General features: G+C 36.2%; 1 protein-coding gene across 4 annotated transcripts; it reads right to left on the bottom strand.

Moving 5' to 3' along the window:
• Positions 1-258: 258 nt before the first annotated feature.
• On the bottom strand, positions 259-17,519 carry LOC147403494 (uncharacterized). Of its 4 annotated transcripts, none has more exons than XM_086439089.1 (3): positions 17,312-17,519; positions 16,709-16,810; positions 259-2,386 (listed from the first exon to the last, which is right to left on the bottom strand). In XM_086439089.1, the coding sequence occupies exon 3, from the start codon at positions 2,245-2,247 to the stop codon at positions 259-261; it is 1,989 nt and encodes a 662-aa protein (XP_086295215.1). In that variant the 5' UTR covers positions 2,248-2,386; positions 16,709-16,810; positions 17,312-17,519. The 4 variants fall into 4 exon arrangements, with proteins under 4 accessions (XP_086295215.1, XP_086295214.1, XP_086295216.1 ...); XM_086439088.1 differs by having other exon boundaries at positions 16,709-16,774; XM_086439090.1 differs by lacking the exon at positions 17,312-17,519 and adding an exon at positions 16,861-16,946 and having other exon boundaries at positions 16,709-16,774.
• Between the last annotated feature and the right edge of the window lie 1,231 nt (positions 17,520-18,750).

Below are 18,750 nucleotides of genomic sequence, written 5' to 3'. Positions count from 1 at the left end.
AACATTCCCCAGAAGTCAGACCTGATGATACTGGGATCTGTTTTGCAGCCAACATCAGATCAGTACCTCCATCACCGTTTCCCCCAGCTACATTCAGATCAATATTGAGGCAATCCTGCCTCTGTTTTGAACTATAGCCACTGCCATCAACAGAGAGTACCTTCTCACCATCTGAAATCCTGCGATTAGATGCAGGACGGAAGGCACTAGTTGCAGCAGAACCCTTCCATCCAAGCTCTCCCTCGAAATGAGGAGGAGCTACAGGGAATTCTGGAGCTGCTGCTCTTGAAGCAGAAACAACAGTGATGGGCACAGAAACTGAAACCTTGGCTGGTCCATTTCCTCCAAGTGAACCACTTCATTCAGATCGAAATCACGCACACCCATCTTGGTGTCATCGGCTGATTCTTGAACAGCAGCTCCAATGACCTGGGATGAGTCCTGGTCCTGCACAAAATCTTCAGCTTTGTCCATGCTCATTGGGTCCATTAAAAGTTCCTCTCCCTTTGATGAAGGGGACCCACAAAGAAGATTTTGTCCGGTTGGCATTTCATTATCTGGCCCCGCCAGGGGTCGGTCCTGCTTTCCATTTATAGAATCAGGGCTTTCAGGCTGCACAACCCCAGCTTCTGAATTTTTCTCAGGAGAAGAACTGCACAAAGGTTCTCTGTAGTCAACAACCGCTTGCTCCACTTCTTTGGCAACTTGCCGAGCAACTTCTAGGGCATCTTCTACGACAAAATCCAGTTCCATGTCCACTCTTCTCGTGTCAATCTTATCAAAGACTTTCATTTCCATTCTTGGGTTTGAGACATCACCACTAATCGCAGAATCCACTCCTGCTACCACCTTCAAAATTGACTCACTAGCAAGCTCCTTTGCATCATTAACTGCTCCAATATCCTCCTCCATAGGAAAAGAACTCTCTGAATCCTCCGGTTTTCTCAAGATGCAACCATTAATGGTTAATTCCTGTGATGTATACAAAACACCAGCTTGATCTGTAGTCTTGTCCACTTTGCTTCTTGAATATTTAGGCACCCAACAATCAACTGCCTTACTACTATTTAGCTCAGAGGCCAGTGTATTCGAATCACTGTCGAAACCCGCAGGCATAGTCTTTTTTGGGCAGAGCTCGCTCTCCTTGGCTTCAACATCGTTTGGTACAGCAGGCTCCATCACAGACAGCTGAGAATTTGCAGGATCGGCTGAAAACACCTGTTCACGTACAGATGAAATAGAAACAGAACAAATTTCCTTGTTACCAAACTTATCTCGGCTACACTTCATCATATGTCTCTCAGCTGCATCATTGGTGAAATCTTTCAACTCTGGAAGAGGATCTAAGGGCCCGGGCTTAGCAGAATTTTCCATTGTAACAGGAGAACTGCAAATCCCAACGGAGCTTGTTCTTTCTGCTGGGTGTGTAGAAGATTCTTCCCTAATAATAGAAAAATTTTCTTGACAAGAGGTTGTCATAGACTGGTCCTGAGTATGTCTTCCAAACCCATCCTTATCAACTACCTCGCTCAAAGCTGCGGTATCAGAGACATCACGATTACTAGAAATAGGGATCTTGACACCTTTGACACTCTCCAACTGGGAAACATCTAAGCTTCTCGACTGTTGCAATTCCCTCTCAGCTGGCTTTATTACGTGACTATCTTCTTTGGCAATTGCTTCGACAACCGAATCTCCTGGGTATCCACTCTCCACAGTTAATGTTGCATTGGCTGGCTCAACCACACCCTTGGATCCATCATCTTTCTCAACATCCCGGTGATCTGAATCATTCTCTTTTCCCTGGTTCCAACTATCAAACAGAGCCTTCGCCCCTTCCTGAACCCTAATGCTCTTGTGTCCAAAAAGATTCCGTATAGTTACCTTGATTCCAGAAGAAACAGACATATCATATTCTATGGGAAGCTTCTTAAGTGCCCCTAACAGAGCACTTATCGATTCTTCCACAGAGAGGTCTCTTGCGTCATTGCCACACTTTAGAGCTTCCTGAAGCCACTGATCAAGGAAGTAGAGTCCATCTAACCGAATAAAATGATCAAGACTGTCCTTACTCTCTGTGGCAGCCAAGGTACTTGCAACAGTAGACCATTGCCTGGCTGCCTCACCAACATTCTTCACAACAGAATCTTTCTCCTTCTGCATCATAGAGACCAATTCTTCAACTCTAGCAAGGGCCGTAAGCCCATCCTTCATCTCAGTCAGGGTAAAGAAGTCGTCTAGCGTCATACCGGTTTCACACACCTGCTCGGTATTTCCAAGCTTCAAGGAGGTCCTTGTAACATGCTAATACTTCTTTCATCTACTTTTGCTAGCAATGAAGGAGAAGAGAATTATGGCTTAAACAATACCGAGTATACGTGGTTCTCTGCATCACATAACATAATACTTGTAAGCTGGCTATTAAGTTAATTGTATATGATAATCATGTCATCAACATAATAGTTTGTAAAGCAAGGAAATGCTACGTGATGAGCTTATGAAGGGTGTGTATTTGCACCTATAAAAGATGCACAATCATGAACTCTTGGTAATGTTGTTCATGAGGAATACTTTGGATTTTAATGGGAAGAGGCTATCCTCCTTTTTCTGTGCCAAAATGTGGCATGTGTACAAGTTGAAAGTGAATCACACCAATTAATGGGTCCCACCTAGGAATTTCCTCACCCAATATTGACCGAATCTAACGACATCAACCACTGGATCCATCTCTCTTTATATAGTAAGAAAAATTATGGAAAAACATCCAATAAGATCTATAGATCCACTGTTTAAGAACATGTAGTCGGGCTAATGTGGAACCCATAAAGGCATTTCTCAAACTCTGTGCAAGTTTGCCAGGTTTGTCATGCGAACTACACAAGCAAGGAAGAAGGCTTTTTCCATTTGCGGTTATTACATTTCATAAGAAGCTCCTCTTGTGTTGTGGGTGAAGAGTTATTTATACCTAATTACAGAGAATAGATTTTGAGCATATCAAATTACAGATACCAAACTCAATCTAGCAGACGAACAGAGAAGAGTATCCAGAATTAAAAGACAACCAGATTAAATGTATGAGAACATCAAATCCACTACATGAAGGTAAATACTATTCTATTTCTGGACTTCACTAGGCATTCAATTTTATGGACTTGATCACCAAAAACCACATGAAGACATACAGCTTTAAAAAAAAAAAGACATAAATACCAGAAATGCAGATGAAGATGCAACTTGAGCCACATTCATGAACAGATAAGAAATTCATTCTCCAAATTCACTAAATCAGTGAATGGGATCAGCAGTCATAGTGGAAGGTGAATGACGGTAAAAGGTGGTATGCCCGAATATTCAAGAAGCTTCAATGACATACCAATTCATTAGGCCGCAATGTGGTCAGTTCCATGGAAGTGCTACTCTAGAAGCAATTCAGTTGGATGCCTTCCAGGGTAAGCGTGGTTGCAAAATTGGTTGTTTGGCAATTGTGTTTCAGAGGTGCATTTTGGGAAACAACTTTTTGGACATTTTGGTAATTATATTAGAAGTTTTGGTCTTTTGATGATTCATTTAATATCTTAGAAATATTATGGATGGCATTTTAGTCACTAACAAAAAAACAAGGGCATCATGTCTGAAAATCCATAAATTAAAGTTCAGTTAGATCCCCGCAAATGCAAAACTTGGAAGCCGATCTAGGAAGCCTCTCACTTCTGCCCATTTTTAACTTTTGCATTTGGTGGGAACCGGGAAGTTGATACCTTAAGTTCAAACCCTAAGGTTCTATTGGGAGCCAAAAGTATGGGAAGCGGGCCTCCAAACGCTACTTAAAGATTTCAAATCATGTGTTGCAATTGCATGGAAAGGGAAGTTCCCAAGGACCTTTGAATGGCAAAAATTTTACTACAAACATGATCTTGACCATTATCAACTTTCCAAACAAGAGATGGAATGTTCATTTTGTACACAACATAACATGTTATGGAAAAGGTCTCTCCCATTAGCATCTTGGTACAAAGTGTTGCAGCAGTTTATACCACTTTCTCTTTCAAAACAACCCCACACCACCCAACAACCACGTGATTATGCCTTTCGGAAGAAAAAAAAAAATCATTTGATGAGAAGTTGATCAGACCCATTGCTCCCTGCATTTTTATACTTTTATTTACTTCCACTCTCAAAAATAAACATATGGAACATCCAGTCCCAAGGATTCCTAGATAATCCTTCAAAAGGATATAGCTTTTATGATTTAAATAGAAGATTGTCACTAGTCACACTCATCTGAGACAGTATGATATTTATAAACACAAGTCCACAGATGGGATGATCTCCTCCTATGGTCCTACCCATTCAACAGTATGACTCAAGAAAGTCATCTCCTCTAAAGCTCCTCAAGATATTGGGCATCAGAATTTTCCCATCCAAATCTTTTTCAGTTTCTTTTTATTATTATGTTTTAGTAGTTAAGTATCTTCCTTCAACATCTGCTGTATGTTGTTTTTGCAGCAGCCACAACCAACCTATCCCTTCATACAGTTTGCTGAAACTGTTTTAAGGACCTAGCCCGTCCTCTTACCTCGCTTTCCTACGGAAAAGGCAGCCCAACTGAACTCCATACAGACCCTTACACACCCAACCGAACCAAACCCTAATCTGAAACAATCATTATATTTCTGCCGCACCCTCACAGCAACATTAAAACCTGCTGTCCCTCCCCCCTCCAAAGCCCTTAAAACTTGTACATCCCCAAACAGCAACCCTAGCCCAAATTGCACCACTCCCTAGACCTTATACCCTAACCCAAACCTATCTTAGACCAAACCACACTCTTCAAGTAGCCCTAAACCAAATATCTCCCTAATCCTATCTTCTACCCAAATAGCCCATCCATACTATTATTTTTTTTTTTGATAACTATAAATTTTATAAATGAGGAAAAGGAGTAAAGGAGACTGAGATAGCCCCCAAACATCCAAGCACCAGTAACAACAAAGAAAGAAATAAACACCAACAACAAAAACAAACACTACCGACACACAGCTAGGAGTCACAAATGATTTCCCAATTAAATACAAAATCTTGAAAGCACACTCCCTCAAAGTCCTTACTCATCTTCGACCAAAGGAAAAGAAGCCCCAAAATCTCTAAGATCACTTGTTGAGATGTGTTCTCCTTGCTGTGGAATATCCTGTTGTTGCGTTCTCTCCAGAGACCCCATGCAATGGTGGACGGGAGGATAGCCTAGAGATATTTCTTTCTAGCAGAGAAGATATTGAAACTCCAAACCTTTAAAATGTCAAAAAACGATAAAGGAACAACCCATTCTACTTGGAACCGAGATAAGAAGAACATCCAAATAACACGAGAAAAAGAACAATGAATAAGAATGTGATTGACAGACTCCCCATCCCTCAAGCAAAGATAGCAAAAATTAGGGATAATCCACCCCCGACGAATCAAATTATCCAAAGTAAGGATTCTACCCGAAGAAGCAAGCCATATAAAGAAAGAAACCTTAGAAGGAACGAGAGTGGACCAAATGACAGATGGAGAGAAGGATACCTCACCCACAGGAAACAAGCAATAATAGAAGGACTTGACAGAGAACTTCTTATCCTTAGCCTTGAACCATTCCCTTCTATCTTGCACGTTCTCTCTGAATTGGATTTGATTCAGGAGATCTAGAAGAGATGTAACCTCCATCAATTCCTAATCATTGAAATTCCTCCTAAATCCCACATCCCAAGAATCTGTGTTCCAGTCCCGAATCAAACACTGCCTTATCGAGTTATTCTTTTTCAAAGAGCAAGTGTACAGGGATGGGAATTGGGTAGACAGATATGAAGTTCCGCACCAAATATCCTCCCAAAATCTAACCTTATCCTCCAACCCAACTTTGAATCTAACCTCCCTATCAAACTTATCAACACCCTTCATAATACATCTCCACACGCTACATCCATAAGTGCCTTTATGCTCCTCAACCAAATCTCTTTTCTCCATATTTAGCCTGAATCACTCTCCTCCACAAGTTTTCTCTTTCTTCCCCAAATCTCCAAAGCCACTTGGCCAGGAGAGCTTTATTAGTTAGCCTTAGCCCTATAATCCCCAATCCTCCATTCTTCTTTGGAGTGCAAACCATCTTCCACTTCACCAAGTGATATTTTCTACCACCATTATTATCATTCCACAGAAACTTCTTCATGAGTCTTTCAATCTTAACTTCCACCGATTTAGGCAACGAGAACAAAGATAAGAAGTAAATCAGAATACTGGTTAAAATACTCTTAATCAACGTAACCTTACCCCCTTTGGAAAGATATTTTGCCTTCCAAGTACTCAATTTCTTTTCCATTTTCTCGATAACTCCCTCCCAAATGTTCTTGCTACAATACGGTGCCCCTAATGGTAGGCCTAAATAAGAAGAAGGGAGTGTATCACTGTGGCACCCCAAAGTAGCTGCTATTATAACCTTTCTTTTTCTCGTTTTTCATGAAATTGTTATTTGGAAAGTTGCCGGAATTTTGTTTGAATATCCTTATTTGTGCGCTCATTAAATTCCCATATTATTATCATAAGTTAGATAACTTTTGATCCTAGACCTATCTTGAACTCATCAATTGGATCAAGACTCAAGAGAACTCATATTGGTTAATGAATTGAGACCCCAAGCTATTGGAAGGCCAATCTTCCATTAGTATTCCTTACTTCAAGCACTTGAAGGATTTGTACTGTGGGACTGTCACTGCCTACTATATTTTCTATCGTTTTATGGTTGAAAGAGAACTAATTCATGGCTTTAATTGCTTTTAGTGGTTTATTCTTGATCTCAAAACCATCATTTAGATTAGGCATCACCATCCTGCATCACCTTGGGTAATTGGGTCATCCTAGAAGAATGATCTTAGAAAACCTCTACGATTGCTATTAACCATAGTCATCAAAGGAAGCTGTAGAAAAAGATGGGTCCTTAGGTGTATCCTTGTACCCAGAAGATCACCATTCTTTCTTATAGATAAAGGCCCCAGGTAACCAAGGACATCCTAGAGGCACTGTCTCCTAACACCTCTAGAATCAGTCTAACCACAAACATCACGAGTAATCGTGCAAAGAAAGATTCATGGTGCTGAATATTCAGATAACTCGATATTAGAACATCTCCAAACAAAAAAGCAGATCCAAGTTAGATAACCAATCCTACCTGAAAAACAGAATTTCCTAAACATCCTTCAGCCTGCAATTAAGAGGTCTTGCACAAGAAGGTCCAAAATGAATTCGATGAATGCAAAATTATACAGAGATGACCAAAACTACCTTAAATGCAATTTAGGCCTTTTGAAACAAATTCTATCAACCTGATAAAGGCTTCTTCCTATACAGACAAGATGAGCAAAGAGATTAGAAGTTGAAATACACGCCTTCCTACACAAGCAATCAACTTGTAAAAATGATACATGTTCAAAACTTCTTGAGAAATTTCACCACAAAGAAACCAATGGGTATAGTGTCTGACCAAGGAGGCAATAGATACCTCAAACTTAGAATTCTTGGGACCCCAAAGGCACCTCTAAGGAATCAAAAGGAGACAATTGTCGGGTTAAGAAATTTGTATTTAATCCTGACAGGACATGGCATTTTTGAGATATGCATATACCTAGGAATTATGCTATGGCCGATAATAAAAAAAAGAAGGAATTATGCCATCAAGACAACCAACACCTACCCTAAGGTAAGGTGTCATGTATCCGAAGCCAAATGGGAGTTGCAAATCAACGAAGAGTTACCAATCCCATCAATCAAGTAGGAGTTGCAAATCCCCCCAATCGAATGGTACTAATGAATCACCTCAATCGAGGGGAGTTATGAAATCCTTTTAACAGGGAAAATTATAAAATAGGGTACTTTTCAAAAAAAAAAAAATTATTATAAAATAGGGTCCTCTCATACATGGAAAATGGAGGAAAAAATGACAAAAAAGATGAAACACATAAATATAACAAGACATTTGTTGCATATGCTCAAATGTAGCCAAAACATAATCCACCTCCACTATGTTCATTTTATGTACTTGGTTACTTGATCGTCCAACATGCTGCTGCATAAAGTAATGATGATGTTATCATCATTTTATCAAATTTTCCCTTTAGCCTTATTTCTACATGTTGTACCCTTAACACTATAATCATATGTCCACTTCAGACCACTCAGATTCCATGGGACACATCCCCAAATTCTCCATCCTTATGGGCAATCAACCCAAGGTGATGGCATTGCTTGGCTTATCACCTCGCAAATGGGGTACCAACCACCTCATTCACATGCCTACTGTTGCACTCATAGTGTCCACTTAATTTAAATCCCTTGGATTCCTACGCATTTTCCCATAACATTAGTTTGCATTCACCTCCCATTTAGACTCCTCACATTTTACTTTTAACATGGATTCAAAAAATCCCAGTATAAGCGTGGCCATCTAAGAGGATGCAACTAAATAACCAAGCTATAAACCATGAGAGAGATTTAGGATTTGAGTTAGGAAAGACTATCCCAAGTCTTAAAAGTCTCAACCCAGTCTTTTAACTCAACAATAATTCGATTCGGCTTTGACAATCTTGGCAGAATCAATTAATTAAAACACTAAAAAAAATTGTTTAGCTATGAGAACATACACTAAATCAAAAAAGTCAGGACAAGGTTAAGATGGTTACGAATGAATCTTCCAAAAAGATTCACGGAACTCATAAAAAAGACATGGAAAAGGGATTGCTAACTCTCATCATCATCCAAGCATTGTCCCAATTATTTGGGGCCCCCTCTATTGTATCAAAAGCCAAGAAAGTTGAGTAAACCATTGCCTGTATAATTAAATCAAATCACTAAAAACATTCAAGGATTAACAGCCTCCAATAAATAAATAATGGCAGACAGCACAGGTTAGCTGAGTAAAGCCAAGCTTGGGTGTGTTTGGATCAATTGTTAACTACAATCAATGTCCCACATTGAACTCAAGCCATTTAAAATTGAGGTTAAGTCTCCTAACCAATGTTCAAAAACTGGCCAGCTGCTCAAACTAGAGAGACCACAAATTGGATAAGACAGGTCAGTGAATCAAACAAGGTTGCCTCAATGATTTCAGCAGCATCGTGAATACAATAATATAAGTAAATTTTTGAATTTTTTTATAAAATATTGAAAATTTAGGAAAAATAGAAATATTTAGAAAATGCATCCTACCCCGCCACACCATTCAAGTGGGTCCTATTTGATTGGTTTGAGAAGAAGTGAAGCTGATCTAGGCCTAATTAGAGGTATCATAATATTCGTTGAAAGAGGAAAATTGTTTTTTAAGTTGGCTTTTGAAACATGTGGGCTTCACTTGGCTCTTTCAATTGTTTTAAGATCACTTTATTTACTCTGATTTGATACATGATCAATAGCCCATGCATAGAGGAAAGGGGAAAATGATAACTTTGCCCATCCCAATTTGTTTTCTACATGACAAGATGTCCCCGCCCCCTTTGGATGTGGGGCTAATCCCTGCGGATTCAACCAACCACCACAAACAGGAGTATCATGTAGGGAGACTTGATCTCACAACTCTGGGAGCACAACCAGGTCTTTGAACCACAGCTCCCCAATCAGGTGGTGCCAACCCCAAATAATTGGGACAAAATGAGGATGATTTTCATTGATCATTAAATATGGTATAGTCCAATTCAGTTAATAACTTTCAATCCAGGAGTCTATTAGATAGACTCATGATTCACGTGTGTAACAAATAAGTTGGTATCATTCTAATATGAATATATGATAAAAGCATAGACACAAGGGCATTATATTACTATAAATTAAGTACATATGAGGCAAGTTAAAGGATTTTGGAAAAGTATATTACGTCTACTTGGATTAATGAGAATTGAAGTGGGGTTAATTTTTAAGCCTTGCACGTATGTGATGGTTAAATATTGAGTAAGAATAACATTTCATAGCCTAATAGTTATTCTTTTAGGACAGTAAATTTAAGTAACTATAGGGTGAATCTAAAAAAACAAAAGAAACAAAAAAGAAAGAAAGATATCCCCCAAATTCCAGAAATTGGTACGTCGGAGAAGTAGGAATATTCGTCCGATGACGTACCATATCACAAACCTATACGAATAGAACCCAGTCATGGTTTAAATTGGGTGAGGATCAAACCCGGTCCATTTTGCTAAAAATAAAGATGCTCCATTCTTGGATTGTTTTACAGTTCATTTTCATAGCATAAAAGATTTGTTAAGCATTTCATTTTGTACCCAAAAAAAAATTTTAAAACTTTTCAAACTTAAGTAGCTGTCATTATTCAAAAATTCAAATTCCCCACAGAATTTTTTGTTTAAGAAAAAACAGTTTTAGCATTATTTGTAGTGGAGTCCACTATAACACCATTCCATTAAAGTCATTTTCAAAATAACAGCAATGGCCCCAGCCCGTACACAAACCCTATAACGTCATTTAAAACCTTGGTTTTATATAACTAGGTAACTATGGTACATCGTGTTGCGTGTGAGATTCGCCTATTCATAGATGTTACATATTATCGTACCACTATTTAGCTTGTGACCCCTATATATTCATTGTTCACCCCCTTCCTAACAGGTTGACCATTTGCGACAGATTGTTGGTCAACATGGTATCAAAGCGGGAAGTCCATATGGGTCACAGGTTTGATTCTTTCCACCCTTTGAGTGAGGGGGAGTGTTGAATGTGGCATTTTCTTGCTCCCGGGTTTTGCGTATTACCATACCCCTATTTAGCTTGTGACCCTCTTATATTCATTGTTCGCCTCCTTCCTAACAGGTTGACCTTTCGCGACAGATGGTTGGTCAATAAATCAAATGTCTGAGAACTTATTGTTTGGAATGCAGTAATGAATCTATAGGGTAACATTATAAATTTACGCGACTGTTATGATATGCCATAACATGCTTTTTAAAAGAAAAACTGCCTCATGTATTCAAAAATAGTAATGATAAGTGCACAAATTAACAATATGTATCCCCAGTTTATGTTCATCATGCAATATTAATGTATTTACAAGGTACTAATTGTTTTAACTTTTATTTTGTAGGTGTTCAAGGCCTATGTTGTGAAAAGAGCCAATTAAAGCCCAATGCTAAGAAGAAAAATGTCATTCTTGGAAAGAAAACAAAAGTTGAATAGATGCATAATTAAAGGAAGCAAACATAGGCATTTTTGGAAGGAAACAAAAAAAAAAAAATTAAGGGCTGAAAAGAATGAGAAAAAGAAGGAAGGGTAAAGAAAAAAGAGAAAATCCTATCTCAGCTCACTTTACTCTCTCCTCCTTTTTCCCATATATTTTCACTCTTTTTCTAATTTCTTTCTCTCACCCACTTTTTCTCTAGATACTATTTCTCTTAATGTCATTCTTAAATTGGCGCCCTTTCTTTTCTTTTTAAATCTATTTCTTCTACTTCTTCTCATCCCCTAATTTTTTTTCTTCTTGAATTCCTCTTTTCTCTAGTTTTTATTTTATTCTAATTTTCTAGGATTTGTTTAATTAATTATTTTCATGGATTCTATGGAGATGATTGGTTAAGGTTAAGAGGGAAAGTCATTAAGAATGTGAGTTTGATTTTATTTGAATAAAAACATGGAGTTAAGATTGTTTGGATTTGTTTAATTGAATGAATATTTTAATTAAAATTATTGTTGCTTAAATATACAATTCTTTGATTTGGTGTGTCCAAATACATCAAATGCTTAGAAGTCCTTGTGTTAATTTAGCATGCGCTACATGCAATCTTCAATTAATCAAACACATATTTTTGGATTATTGTGTATGAATTTCATTGCTAAATATTCTGATTAAAATTAATCCTTATTTGATTCTACTAGTTAAGATAAAAATTGATCAAATAAATCAACATTGTAATTATTCCATAGTGTATCTCCAATACCTTAACCCTTCTTTGATTATTGTTCCCAGTTTTAAAATTATTCTCACTTTATTTTCAAAATTCAAATTTTATTTTCCCCTTTCATTTCCATTAGTTTTTGGTTTGCACTTCAATCCTATTGATCGACCATAGATTCTTGAGTCTTTTTTACTTGGTTACGCACCTTGCACTTGGGGTTTTGAATCTCCACTATTTAAAATGTAGCAGTAATAATGGCCCGAGGTAGAGAAACAAACAGGTTTAAGAAAATGATGACAAAGCAAGTCAACCCAAGGAAATTTGTGATCACGGGCTTACACTCATAGCTCAGGCTCGGTTGGTTTTGACACATTGCAAAGAAATTTTGAGGTCGTGGGTTCAAGTCCAACTTATCTATCTTGATGGGGACATCAAAGCTTGAAGAGTAGATTTTATGCTTTTATAGTTTTTTCTATTTTGGGTTGTTATTTTTATATTTTATTAGGTCATGGTCTTAATATAATGTTTAGGAGTAGTTTGGTAACTTTAAGATGTTTTTTATTTAAGTTTATAATGTTCAAAAATTTAGGAGAGATTTAATTACGAAAAATAGAGTTTTATTAGTTTCTTTGTTTGGTATTTGAGTTTATTAGGATTCTTAGAGATTTTCTATATCTATAGATTGTATTAGGATTTATTAACAGAGAGTTATAAACAGAATATATATATATATACAGAAAATATTTGTTTTTGGTGCATTCAACGTGATGATACCATGGAAATCACTAGGGTGATTTCAAGGTAAATCTACCATATTTCCTCTTTAATCTTCGTTTACCTCTATCTTCTTCTTCAATCTATTTTTTTTTTTTTATGAGAAATCAACCCATCCAAACCCTTTTTTTAAATCTCGTTAGAATTCTTGAATTTTAAATTTTGAATATTAAATTTTTGAACCCCTTCCTTATTCCTTAATCATTTTCCCATTCTCTTAACCATTAATCCTCACCCTACAAACCTTAACCCCTTCTTCTACCCTATTAAAAATATCGTAATTGTAAAATTTTGCATTTTTACTTTTCCACATATAGCCATTAGGATTGTGATTGTAATCACAAAACGTCAAAATAAAATCCCACATATAACCAAATACTTAATCCAATCCCAAACTAAGAATCCCTAACCCCTATTTCTCATATTCTTCCCTCATCATCCTGCATCAAATTGGCATTAGAGCCTAGGTTCAAGCAACAAAAATTAGCAAATCAAATTGAAGGGACATGAACTCAACAGAGATGTTCTCAGAGGAACTAACAAATATGTACTCAAATTTACGTCGAATGTGCCTCTTGAGTATATTTTCACTATGACCATGACCATATTATACAGGAAGATGAAGAACACAAACAACTATGTGAACAACGGGATGAAGAGTTCGGACAACAGAACTTATGTTGCAAGTGTAATCGTCTTGGACACTATAAATGGGAATACTCAAATTGGGATAATGAAGCATATGTGATTAGTCCATGAGCCTAAACTCAGGCAAGTAATAAAGAAATCGAGGAAGAAATTTATGAACATGATTTCAGTGAGAGTGGAATTAATGAGTCGTAATTATTGGATCTTGAAGAAGAATCTATGTCTGAAAAATCTAAACAACTAGAAAAGGAAATTGTTGAGTCGTGACATCCTTTACCTCTTATACAGATTTTATCCAATGGAAAAGAAAAGATAGATAATATTTTGAATGACCCAATGAGTTATATTGTACATGGAGCATTTCAGAGTACCAACTTTAATTCTTACTAGAAAATTATTTATTTGGTTTGATGATTTTTATTGGAGTGTGGAGAGTGCATTGGTTGAGAAGCAAATCTGAACCATGTTGCATGTTGCATGTGAATTATAAGGACCTGATCTGCCGGGGTATTATAACCATTTTATTTCACCACTGGCGAAATCTTCTTAGCCAAGGAGAATTGATGGGGGCATCAAAGCTTGAAGATTAGATTTTATGTTTTTTTTTTTTTTTTTCCTGTTTTGGGTTGTTATTTTCATGTTTTTTGGGCTTATTTTCATGTTTGATTAGCCATGGTCTTAGTATAATGTTTAGGGGTAGTTTTGTAACTTTAAGATGTTTTTTATTTAAGTTTATAAGGGTTGAAAATTTATGAGAGATTTAATAACGAAAATTAGAATTCTATTAGTTTCATTATTTGGTATTTTAGTTTTATTAGGATTCTTAGAGATTTTCTTTATTTTAGATTATTAACAGATAGTTATAAATGGGAAAAATATATATACAGAAAATTTATGTTTTTTTATTATTTGAATGTTGGAACATTCAACATGGTGATACCATGGAAATCATTGAGGTGATTGCAAGGTAAATCAACCATATTTTCTCTTTAATCATCTTTTACCTCTTATCTTCTTCTTCAATTTATTCTTTTTGCTTATTTACCAGAAATTAAACCATCCAAACCCTTTTCTTGAATCTCGTTAGAATTCTTGAATTTTGAATCTTAAATTCTCGAAACCCTTTTCCTTAACCCTCAATCTTTTCCCCGTTCTCTTAACCTTTAATCATTTTCCCCATTTTGTTAACCATTAATCTTCACCCTACAAATCTTAACCCTTTAACGTCAAAATAAAATCCCACAACCCAATTCTTCTGGGTTTACCCTATCATAGCCCAAATCCTTAACCCAGTCCCGAACCAAGAATCCCTCACCCCTATTTTTCATCTTCTTCCCTCATCGTCCTACATCATATCTATATCTATTAAATAAAATTCTGATCTCATTTTGTTAAACATGTCATTTCAAATCAAAATATAAGCATCATTCATACCATAATCAATATGATAAGCATGATGGACTTGCATAAGACAAGAGGATACACTCAGATCAGTTGGTGCATCAAACCATGGTTTGAAATAAAAATAACAGAATGGGAATAGTAACCCTTATAAAAATAATGTTAGGGATCCATTCTGACTTTCTGAAAATAACATTGTCCTGTTATAAGACTGTTCAGTTATTTATAATAGCTGTTATTTACATAAATAACAATCATTACAACGTGTGTAAAGATGTCATTTTTTTTTTTTTTTTTTGGGGGGGGGGAGAGAGAGAGAGAACGTTTTCAGACTTATATATGCTAGTAATTTCAACACAATAGGGCTAAGACCCATTGCTCAATTTGTTTGACACATTGCAAAGCAACATTGAGGTTGTGGGTTCAAGTCCAGCTTATCCATCAAAAAAAGTAATAGCACTCAGTTCCACTATTTAAGTTCAAATTTTGAAGAAAAGGATATCTTGATGATGATAATGAAATTCAAATATCATGTTGAATGACGTTATTTCCATTTTTTTTTATAATGTTTGTGGGCCCTGCCACCATTACATAACGTTGTTACATTACCATCGGTAATATTGGCATCTAGTCATTGCATCATTAGAACTGTCCACTTTAAACCTTATATCAAATATTTCCTTTTTTTTAATTATTTCTTTCTAGGCTAGCCAAACTCACTAACACAAGTTATAATGCTAGCATGAGAACTAAAATTTTCTCCTTGGTTTGGTTGGTGAATGTTAGGAAAATAATACTCCAAAAGCATGTCTTCACTTTAGCCATCTATCACTAATTCTATAGGTCACTAGTCATATCCTCCCTAACCTCCGCATTTTTATGAAAAATAGTAACCAAGGGTTAGCAAAATATAATTCGTTAAGAAATCTTTCAATCAGAAGATTGATTTTTCCAAGAAAATTACTCAACCACATCTTTAGAGTAGCCTATATGTTTGAACCTAAATAAGCTAACTATATCGTTAAAAGAAAAATCTAGTGTTTGTTGTGGAGAAACGACAACAAAACAAAAAAAAAAAACCTTATCCAAATGATTTGGGGTCGGGTAAACAAATCTTGTTCCTCCATTCCACTTTGTCCAAAGTCAAGTCTTCTACTACGCAATACACTCCAACTACCCTAAATTAATATGACCTATCATATAAAATAGCCAACAACTAATTTTGGGGATAAAGCTTCAATGACGATTATGATGATGACATTAGAACATAACATATAAATTTCAATAGCCTACAACATACATTCCATATAACATCAAAGCCCACATACTAGCTTATTGCTTAGTGTATGCCTCATTGACCATAAACTTAGGGTACTTCTATTGGTCATACAACTAATTACGGGGTCCCCACCCAATTAACAAGTCTGAGAAATCCAATTTTCCATTAAATGGCATAATAAATTAAAAAAATAGATAATAGGATCGTGAAATTAATATAAATATAAAGTGGAATAAAAACGAAATAAGATAGGGAAAGAAATGGAGGATAAAGATGATGGAGAACTTATCAAGTAACTACGACTCCACAACATATTAGCTTAAGAAAATGGCTATCAGGTATTCAACCCAGAAATGGCGTGATCGTGTTCTTTTAAAAATAGGCATCCCAATAAATCAACCAATCTAGTTATCATAAGAGCTACCACGACTAGTAACTATCAAGTGCCACATATGATAGAAGTTTCCATTTATGCTGTCATTCATAATGAAATCTATGAATATAATTTCACAAAACTTTCCAAATATAGATACACGGATGTTGAAATTAAAATGCCGATCATCAGACGCAGATTTCATTGGGATAAAGTACAAGTATCATGCAAGGTCATAAACCACAGAAATAAATCAATAAAGCACATGAGCAATGAGACAAAAGAATCTGATGCCGTTGCTAGTGTTAAAATTACCATAAGAATTCAATGTTGAATCCTTCAAAGAAGCTGACAAATTGATGGGTAAAGCGAGATTCGAATCTGTCAACAGATACAATTGAATTAAGAACAATGATTCTGAAAACAGCAAAGGAGGAAAGAAAGGATTAAGCACATTTGACCATTACCCATTACCAAAACTTCAAATAGATACCATAATTGCAGGAACCAGCCTAAATAATTGGGGAAATTATTAAACTGAATATAATCCACCCCCCCCCCTTCAAAAAAAAAAAAAACCCGCAGGCCCCAAAGACCAATAATTGATTGATCCTTGATCCGAAAAACAAAATCAACATAACGAAACAGAGCAAAGAGAAAATCAAATTCAAAAAACCCTAGAATTCACAGAGTGATGGCTACAAGGAGGGATTCTACGAAGAAACCCTAGCTAATAGTTCTACCTTGGAAGGTGAAGTGGGTTTATAAAGAGCGAAGAGAACTAAAGTTGAGTGAAAATCAAAAATGCAGTAGAGCTAAGAAAAGGAACACGCGTCGTCGAGTAAAGTTCTAAAAATGACGAAATTAAAACTAAAGAACAAAAAATAGGGAATAAATTCGCTTAGAGACGAAATTTACCGAGTTTAGTGGATTGAAACCCTAACTCGTGGTAGAGGTCCGAGTGAGGGCTTAACCTGCACACCCCCAAGGCGCCAATCTCTCTCTCTCTCTCTCTCTCTTCTGTGTGCTTTGTTGGATCTCTCACAACTTTCTCTCTCTTCACAAAACCCTCGCACCTGCGACAACCTGTTCGAGCCAGAGGAAATGTTTCTTCTTCGCAATTCGTACCGATTTTTTTCATTTAAAAGATTTTAAGATTTTCATTTACCTCCCTTAATAACGAGGCATAATTGAAATGCCACCGCAAATGAAAAAGGATAAATTACTTAAAAAACCCTGACGAGGGGATTTCTTTCTAATTAATTCCTGACCTGAACTTTTTGCGGCTCCTTGATAGTTCATTTAGGATATATTTGACTGCACAAGAAAAATAGAGTGAAAAATCAATTTCACTTTCCCATAAATAGAGTGAAAAATCAATTTTCATAAAAAATGACATTTTTCAAGTGTTTGATTATACATGGAAATAAAAATTTATTTTCCACCCCAATCAAAAAGTCCACCAAAACATGGATTTCACTTTCCTACTCATGGAAAAGTGAAATGCACCCATATTTTCCATCATCAATTCTTCCCCACTCATATCTTCTTCTTTCCTACCACCACCATCACTAATACACTAATCTCGTCGTCATCGTCATCACTATCGCCGCCATCTCCGTCTCTATCATCACCATCTCCGCCCACTTTTTCTTTCTCTCTCTCTCTCTTCTTCTCCATCCTTCACCTCCTCTGCCGCCACTACCACCACCATCTCCGTCATTGTCGATGTCATCGTCGCCACATCCTCCCCTCTCGCTCTTCCTCCTCATTTTCTCTTTTTCTTTTTTCTCATATTTTTTCCATGATTTTATCCAAGTAAAATCAAACAATGGAATTTGATTTTTCAACCCTACCTATTTTCCACAACTATTTTTTCATGGATTTTAAATTTCATGAAAAGTCACTTTCTATGCAATCAAACATACCCTTAGTAAAACCTTATTTCCTTAATGTTCCCTCAACCTCATCAGAGGTTATAATATTTTTTAAATACCTAGACTATCATTTTTTTCATTTTCTTCACGTACTTAGGTTTTTCAATCGTGATTCAAACAATTTTTTATCATGAATGACAAATGAAAATGATATATATTTAATTTTGAACATTTAAATCTATTTTTTATATATATTTAAATGATTTAAAACAAAAAAAATGAAGAACGAATTTGAGATTCAAAAAATATATATATAAATACAGTTTAAAGCTCACCACATTTTTTTTTTATTGAGATCAACATTTTTATCGTCGAAATTCAATGTTTTAAAAATTGGACAAGTCATTGACCCATATGACTGGACAGGTCAATCTAAAGCAGTCTGACCAATGGGTCTAATCGGTTTGACCCAAACATGAA

Source organism: Akebia trifoliata, chromosome 4, assembly GCF_017979445.1.
Source record: "Akebia trifoliata isolate Shusen 1 chromosome 4, ASM1797944v1, whole genome shotgun sequence".
NCBI lineage: Eukaryota > Viridiplantae > Streptophyta > Magnoliopsida > Ranunculales > Lardizabalaceae > Akebia > Akebia trifoliata.
The sequence above is the reverse complement of the archived record's forward strand: the minus strand, read 5'-3'. Positions and strand labels throughout refer to the sequence as shown.

Excerpts from the sequence above, each read along its gene's own strand:
- LOC147403494 (XM_086439089.1), bottom strand. The coding sequence starts at position 2,247 with ATGACGCTAGACGACTTCTTTACCCTGACTGAGATGAAGGATGGGCTT.